The 8,769-nt window shown below is 48.4% G+C and overlaps 1 protein-coding gene across 1 annotated transcript; it reads right to left on the reverse strand.

Moving 5' to 3' along the window:
- Positions 1–3,768: 3,768 nt before the first annotated feature.
- Positions 3,769–8,137, reverse strand: RTP3 (receptor transporter protein 3). Its single transcript, XM_021686985.1, has 4 exons — positions 8,072–8,137; positions 7,052–7,212; positions 4,146–4,588; positions 3,769–4,049 (listed from the first exon to the last, which is right to left on the reverse strand). Exons 1-4 carry the CDS (start codon positions 8,135–8,137, stop codon positions 3,769–3,771), a joined length of 951 nt encoding a protein of 316 aa, XP_021542660.1.
- Positions 8,138–8,769: the final 632 nt, after the last annotated feature.

The raw sequence follows: 8,769 nt of genomic DNA on the forward strand, positions 1-8,769 counted from the left end.
AAGTGAAGAACTTTTAATTAATTAAGGATTTTTAATTAAATTTAAATTTAGATTGCCACAGGTGGCTGCCATATTGGACACACAAGTCTAGCCAGTTGGGTTTTTTGGAAGAAAGGAAGAGTGATTTTTATTTTCTCTTATCTGAAGAACAGTCTGTCCCCAGAGGGGCCCCTATTGACACCCTCCATATTTTGTCTTGATAGATTTAATCATAATTCCCAGTGTTTTATCCTCAACAGATGCAAAAAAGGCAGAACATTCTAAAACCATATGGTAATGCTTCAGCGGAGGATTGCTTCAAGTTAAAAACAAACTCTGAGAAGTAGGTTAAGAGATGAAAAGAGTAGGAAAATGAGAAGTCACTTCAATTGAACCTCAAACAATTGCATTTTTCTTTTTAACTCCTCAAAAATGGAATTGAAATTTATTAGTTGTACTACTTGAATGATTTTGAAATTTCATTTCATGCCAAGGTATACATTATATATAGCCAAATGGAAAATAAATCTTAAAAGGGGGCAAATAGGGGCTTTCACACAAATTGTCCATGAATAATGTAAAATTTGTTTCAATAAAACCAGTCTTTTGTGCAAAAACCTGGTTTTGGTGCTACATATAAACAAAGGAAAAAGTATTGCAAAGTATATAATACATAATTGTTTCATGTTACATTATATCCCATACCAAATATATTGTTTGAATATAACATTTGTAGAGATATTATTTAATTTATTCATGTAAATGTAAAAATGCAGCACGATTATAGGGCATCTCAGTGGAAATATCATAGAGATTTGAAAATTTTACATGATGCATATGGACTGATTCATAATTTGGAAAAGGAATTTCCATAGCAGGATATATGTATGAGCATTAAAGCAATATGAATAAAAGAACAAAATGTAATTCCTAGAAGAAAAATGTTCTGGTTCCAAAAGCTTATTATTATACCCATTTTTCAGACGTTGGATTTTTAAGGGGCAGAGACACAGGTGAAATCATCGAGTAGTACATTTTAATTACCAGCAAGGACCACACCACATTTCTTAACTGGAGCTTTCTAGAATGACCATTAGGCATGCTTGCCAAACACCAGTTTAGGGTAACTTAATGATGATGGCAAACAGTAACCTCCAGAAATCATTTACTGTCTTTCCTTCTTTGTGTCCCTTCCTTCTCACCTCAATGCCATCTCTTGAATCTCTCACTACTCCTGAGTGGGAAGGAAGCCTACTTTGAGGTGTTGTGTTGTGGTGGGTGTAGGTTTATGCGATTCTCATTTCCCACGTCCTGATTCATAGGGGCACCAATTTGCCTAGCTTCTCCCACCCTACTTGTCGGTAGCAGTATGTGTTATTAGAGTAACTTTTGATCATGTAATAACATTTCTTGGAATTTTAAAGAACTTTCCAATTCTTTCCCGAAATTAAAGTTCTTGACTCCAGTCTTCATTGAGTTCACAAATGGTTCAACATCCACTTCCCTTAATGTCCCAATGATCTAAATTCCATTTTCTAGTTTGTTTTCCTTATTGACATACTCCAAATCATTCCACCCATCCTTGCCTATCTTTGAGTACTGTAGAGTCTGTCTGGAGATATCAACAGATGTTTCTAATCTCCCTGTATTTGCCATCTCTTTATTGTGCAAATGTGCACGCACGCACGCATGCACACGCATTCCAGTCTTTTCTGGAAGCTGATCGGCACTGGGACTTGGGGAGCCAGGACTGCAAGTCCAGCTCTTTTACTAACGCACCGTATAATCTTGGGAAAATCACTTCACCTTTTACCTACCTGTAAAAAATAGAGCTGGAGAAGACATTTCTAAGGCTGATTCTTTTTTTTTTTTAATGATTTTTTTTTAAAGATTTTATTTATTTATTTGACAGAGACAGAGACAGCGAGAGCAGAAACACAGCAGGAGGAGTGGGAGAGGGAGAAGCAGGCTTCCCGCTGAGCAGGGAGCCTGATGTGGGACTCGATCCCAAGACTCTGGGATCACGACCCGAGCCGAAGGCAGCCGCTTAACGACTGAGCCACCCAGGCGCCCAAGGCTGATTCTATCTTTAACATTTTATGACTTGTCTTCTACTAAGAACCCCTTTTTATATTAACAACCCAGCGTGTCCTCCCTACCTCACTGGTCACTCGGCTTCCAGCTCCTTATGGGCTGCTGTGCACCCTTGTTCCTTAGGCATGTGTTTGAAACTATCTTGTCCACTATTAAATGTTAAGTTTCTGGAGTTTGCTAAATAGATAGACAGACTGCGCCCAATACTAGAAAACGAATAGCAAATCTGTGAAAAATTTACCCACACATTTCTCTTGTGTTCCCAATACTTCCATCTGTGCTGAGATGTACAAATATTATTTCAGATATTGCCTCAAAAGAGGAAGTGTGCATCATAAAGAATTGCATTTTCTAGATATCCAAATCAAAGATACAGTGAGGTATCACCTCACACCCTTTGGTGTAGCTATTATTAAAACAAAAAAACCCAGAAAATAATTGTTGGTGAGGATATGGAGAAATTGGAACCCTTGTCCCTGTTGGTGGGAGTATAAGATGATGCAATTGCTATGGAAAATAGCATGGCAGTTCCTCCAAAAATTAAAAGTAGAATCACCATATGGTCCAGCAATTCTACTTCTGAGTATGTTGAAAGTAGGGTCTCAAAGAGCTAATGGTACACCTGTGTTCCTAGCAGTACTAGTCATAATAGCCAAGAGCTGGAAGCCTCCCAGATGTCTACAGATGGGTAGACAAAACGTGGTATATACATACCATGGGATGTTCTTCAGCCTTAAAAAGGAAGGAACTCCCATCACACGCTACAACATGAATGAAACTTGAGGACATTATGCTAAGTGAAATAAACTAGTGACAAAAAGACAAATACTGTATGAGTCCACCTCTATGAGGTCCTCAGGGTAGTCCTATCCATACAGACAGAAAGAAGAATGGGCATTAGTAGGGAGGAGGGGGAGGGAGAAAATGCAAGTTGTTTAATGGGTATAGAGTTTCAATTCTGAAAATGAAAAAGTGAAAAGTCAATGAGAAACTGAGTGCGCACTCCAGATGGGTGTATATTTATTTAATTACACATTGTGTCACAATACCATTTTACTAGTACAGTAACGCACATTATAAACTGTGCAACAAGAAATAGTAAAGTACAAAGAAACATGAAATAGAGTTTGAAGGCTATCTCCCCGACGTGGGTGAATGGTCCTGCCGCAGCCCTGAGCTGCACGGACCCTGCTGTGGAGAACACTGCTTTGAGACCCAGGCTTTCAACCTAATGAAAACCATGGCAAATGCTTCCACAGGCTGACGTCACCGGGTCTGTGCAAGCTTCTGTGGGGAGAGAGAATCCACAGGTCTCGTGAGATTTCCAAATAGTTCTGTGAGCCATAAAGGCTTCGGTCTCAGTTTTCCCGAGAATGAGCAGAATGTCAGCGTCCTTTACACAAAACTGCATTGAATTGAAATTAACATTAACCCTTAAAAATCACATGAAATCAACCACTTTAAAATGAACAATTCAATGGCATTTACTGCATTCACAGTATTGTACAACCACCCCCTCCAACTTGTGCCAAACATTTTCATCACCACCCACCCTCTACCCACAAAAAGCCCCATACCGATTAATGCCCTTCCCCGCAGCCCCAGGCAGTCACCAGGCTACTTCCTGTCTCTGGATTTACCTCTTCTGCGTATTTCCTATCCGTGGGACAGTACTACATGACTTTGAACCTGGCATCATGTGGAGGTCCACTGAATGGTCTCTACGATAATCACCACGACAATGATCAGAATGAAAAAACAGCAGCAAGCGTTAAAGTTCCTGCACCTGAGATTCTGGACTGTGTGGCAACAGGGCACCTCACTCCAGGTGCTGACCTGGATTCTCCTCTCCACGTGGTGGTGGGTGTTTGGTCTCGGGCTCCAGTGGGTGGGGAGGATCGCAGCCTTTGTGGACACAGTATACCAGGGTTGGGGTAAAGCCTTTCCCTTGTTTCCCATGGCGTTCTCCCTCACTGCTTCCGCTCTGGTGTTCCCCTTCCCCGTGTCTGCGGGGGTGTTCCCCTTCACCGCGTCCGCTCTGGTGTTCCCCTTCACTGTGTCCACTGGGGCGCCACTCCTAGTGGGAGAGGGCATGGGGATGGCGGTCCCAAGGGCAGGTGAGCTAACGGCAGGAAGTGACGGCAACACTGGTGACTGCAGGGCCTCACCTGACCCACTCTGAGCACAAAAGCCCGACAGACATGCCTCGCAGTTGTTACTGTCATGCGGCCCTTCAAGAGAGATTTCCTTGATGGTAGGTATCGTCTCCATGGACCTAAATCCTTCTCTGTAGCATTTCTTCAGAATTCGGAACACCAGGTTGTTCAGGATCCTTGAGATGTTCTCTTTTGTGAACTCGGGAACCTCGAATGGAGACTGATTGCACCTCTGACATCTCTGGGCAAAGACCCTCATCTTCACCTTGCCCCTGGGTTCCCCCCCACTCTTGTGCATGTGGAAAAGGACCTGAACTTGAGCAGAGGCCCAACTGCGAGAGCACAGGGAGCACTGGAACCTGCGGGGACAGAAGACGAGACCCTCAGCTTGGCCCAGGATGGCCGAGGTGTGGGCTGGGCCAGAGGGAGGAAGGGGCGCCCAACCACAGAGAGACGTGACTTGACTGGGGTCGAGGTTAGTCGGGGAAGAAATTAGCGAGCCCCTGTCTCCACTGTGCCACCAACGTGCCCTGTGACCCACAGGTGTCTGTCATGAAAATAGCAGATCACAAGCTGTTGGTGCTGGAAGGGACCTTCTAAGTCCTACACGATGGTTCTAGAGATGCGGCGCGTGCTGGAACCCATCATGTGCAGAGACTTGGTGGGTGTAAGAAGCAGGACTAGACCTCAGGTCTCCTAACCCCAAACCAAGGCTTCTTCAAACGTAGATTGAAGTGGGTCAGAGGCTACAGGGGCAACAGCAGCTATTAAATCATCCCCCAAGAGCTCCGAACTGAAATCCACAGGTGGTACAAGTGGGTGTTGGTAGGTGCTACCATCTGAAAGTTTGTGTTTCCCCCCAAATTCACATATCGGAATCCGAACCTCCAAAGGTGATGATGTTAGAAGGCCTTTGGGAGGTGCTTAGGTCATGAGGGTGGAGCCCATGTGAATGTGATTAGTACCCTTATCAAAGAGATCCCATAGAGCCCCCTAGCTCCTTCCACGATGTGAGGATACAGGAGAAGTCCACAACCCGGAAGAGGGCTTTCACCAGACTAGCTGGCACCCTGATCTTGGATTTCCAGCCTCTAGAACTATGAGCAATACATTTCTGTTGTGCATAAGCTGCCCAGTCTGGTGTATTTTTTTTTTTTAAATTTCATTTCATTTTATCTTATTTATTTTATTGCCACCCAAACAGACTAAGACAGTAAGTCGTAGAGCCACAGATCAGGGCAGGTCTAGTGTCTGGAGGAAAAGCATTGCTTTGCCCTGTTGCCCAGGGGCCCCCAATCTGCCAGTATTTTAGGGAGATCACTGTGTCCAGCTTTCTCTCCTTTTGCTCCCCCTCCAACCCAATTCATTGCTCAAGGTAGCCCGGAAAACTTCATATTCTGTGTGCACCTAGCCTCAGGGTACAAGGGAATGACACCTCATCTCTGCAGGGAAGAGGGCAATTTCCTGAGCTCACATATTTGGACAGATATATGTCAGGATATGATGGAGAGAGGGGAAGAAGGCACACAAGAACATGGCTGCACCCAGGACAGGGATTATGGGAGAGGCAGAAGCTACAGTATGGCAGGGACAAATTACCCATGCACTCCCGCCCACTTCCCAACCCCCTCGCAGTTAGGTTGGGCAATATGACTGGTTGCCCAATGGGATGTGGGCAGTGACGTGTTATTTCCAGATCGGGCACAGAAGCTCTTGGAAAACCCTCCAGCTACTCTTCCTCTGCCTCGGTGACATGGGGACCACGTGTTGGGTCAAATCATTGATATTTCGAGGTTTATCTGTTCTAGCAGCCAAGCCTCGACTAATCTGGGATGGTGAATTGGAGGGGGCTGGGAAAAATGAGCCAGTCAAGGTTTCCTTCTTGCGTTTTGATTCTGGCCGCACCTCACAGGGTGAACATGGCCATGAAATGAAGGGAAGAGGCCAAGAGGTTCTGACCACCATGAGTGAGATGGCCTTACTGGGGTCATTCGGAGTCGGTGGTGCACAGGGCCCTGGGCTCTGCTCTCCTGAGCTGCTTCCCCTGGCCCTCCCTCTGGGTCATATTGCTCTGTTCATTGCCAGCTCAGAGTTCAAGGTTCTCACAAAAGAAGGGGGGGACTGAGATTTTGCTTGGACGCTCCTGGTGCCAGCTCCTGGCCCGGGAAAGCCATGGGCCACAAGGAGAGGAGACCTCTGCTTCCTCTGCCCAGACCCTCCCCCAGAGAGGAGGGCAGTGGGCAGGCACCGAGGCCCTGCCCCAGTCCCAGGAGAGAGTCTCAGGCCCCCACCCCCTGTGCAGGAGGGCAGCCCCACCCCCTGACCCTTGGGGCTCTGCTTTCCCACCTGGGAAAAAGGGTAAGGCTTTGGATGACTTCCAAGAGTCTTAGTTTAAAAGGATCCATCAGCACAGAGCAGAGGGAGCAAGACTGCTGCATGTTGCTCAACCACCCTAACCTCTGCCCTCTCCTGGAGGGGCCTCCTCAGCCCACGGGACCTCTCCCTCCTGGGCTCCATAGTGAGCCCCAGGTCCTCTGAGGCGGGAACTTTGCCCACCCAGCTCTCCTTCAGCTGCTCCCCTTCCCTCTTCCTCACTGCTCCCCCCCAACCCCTATGCAGCCCACACCAGTGCCCAGTCCTGCTACTGTTTGGGGTTCACTGTGATAAAGAAAAAAACCCTTTACCAAAGCTAAAACGTCTTGCATGATGGGTACCGTACTTCCGGTAGTCTTCCATGCGCAAGCATGGGATAAAACAAGAAAAGGAGCAAGGAACACAGTAACGAATTTTCTGGAATACATACCATCCCTTTCCCCACTCACCTGGCAAAAGCCCTCTGCTGGTACTGTAACCATCCTGGCTTCAGGCTGCTGGGAAGAAGGTCTTTGTCTACTGTCAGGGTCCATTTGTGCCATGGCTTCACTTCCTGAATTAATTCCTGGAACATTTGCTTCCATAGCTCCATGTCCCGACTTGTCGTATGCTATGTACTCGTCGTATGCTATGTGGTGAGCTGCATGCATCGGGATCTCCTGGAGACTCTGACGGGTCTATAGCAGAACATGAGGTTTCCTGCTTTAAAGAACAGGGACTGGGACCTGCTCTCCCTTTGTGTACCTGACCTGGGCCCATGGACCAGGCCTTTGCCTCAGGGACAAAGGTCAGTTGAATCTGGCTCCCAGTTCAGAGGACAGCGCTAGCCTCCTCCACAGGGAATTTCCAAAGACACAGAATGCATGGTTTCATCCAACAAAATATGACCACGGGAAAGCTCCAGACTCTGGATTGGGTCTCAGGAGTGGATCTCAGTCTGGCTCTGCTGATTACCTGCCTTTAACCTGGAATACATCCTTTACCTCTGAAGCCTCTGGAAATGGTGGAGAGAGGCTGCAGGTGCTTTTTCTGCTCTAACACTTGGAAGTCCTTATCCACTGGGCTGCTGTGCTCGTGACTGGGGAGGAGAGATGCAGATGCAAAGAAGGACAGGGCCATCATGGGCCCTCCCTGCTCCCTGCGTCCCTGTCCTGGGCTCTCTGTTTCCCGTTCAGGCGGGTCTCTGTATGACTGGATCTTACAGCCCCCAAGCTGTCCAAGGAGACTCCTGAACCTTGTCCTCCACCCATTAGAAACCAAAGCTGACACAGCCCGAGTGCCCGGATGAGGCTGCAAGGTCAGTCCCCATGTGGGTGAGCAGCCAGTGGCCACACCTGAATCCACTTCCTTGAGGAGAGGCTTGAAAAGGAAGGAGAGAAGAGCAGGGGCAGGCAACGGCCCGGGGAGGGCGGGCAAGATTCTAGGTGTCTGCATGCCACGACCCCCTCCGCAGACAGCCTGCCACTGACCTGCGCCCCTGACCAACTGCTGCCCAAGAGGAAAGCCCCACCCTCGGCGGCCTGCTGCCCTGGCATCCCCCCAACTGCCTCCGTGCCTCTCGGGCCACTCTCCATGCTGCAGCTGGGGCAGGGGCGTCTTTCCAGAGGTGGAAGCCCCCACCCGCACGCTGCATGTTCGCATGGCATTTGGACCCTCACAGGCCACCCCTGCCTTCTACCAGCCTCAGCCCTGCCCAGCTGATCTTCCCCCAAGCCCATATCCGCCCCTACACCCTAAGCCACAGCCCCTCGCTCCATGCCATCCTCTTAGACTCCTGCTGTCCCAGCCCTGCGCCCTGTGCTCACGGCCACCCCAAGGAGGAGAGCCCCTGCCTTTGCTCCCAGCGCTCCTGCCCAGGTTCCAGGGCCCAACAGCGCATGCTCCATGTTGCACGCCCCCCTGAGCTGGCCGCACCAGCCTCCTAGCTGCACCTGGAAAGAAATCTCAGCCAGGTGAGCAAGCTTGCTCCCTCCCCGCCCGTGGTTGTGCAAATGCCAATGCTCTTCTGCATCGCAGAGCTGGTTCAGAGCAAGTGGAGAGCAGAGGGTGTTGAGACAAGAGCCTGTCTTACTTTCTGGCCTGGTATGAGATCTTGTGTGAAAATGTCATAGGCAGTTCTGCGTTGTTAAAACCACCCTTGGCAGGGCGCCTGGGTGGCTCAGTCCGT

Source organism: Neomonachus schauinslandi, chromosome 1 (genome assembly GCF_002201575.2).
Source record: "Neomonachus schauinslandi chromosome 1, ASM220157v2, whole genome shotgun sequence".
NCBI classification, from domain to species: Eukaryota; Metazoa; Chordata; class Mammalia; order Carnivora; family Phocidae; genus Neomonachus; species Neomonachus schauinslandi.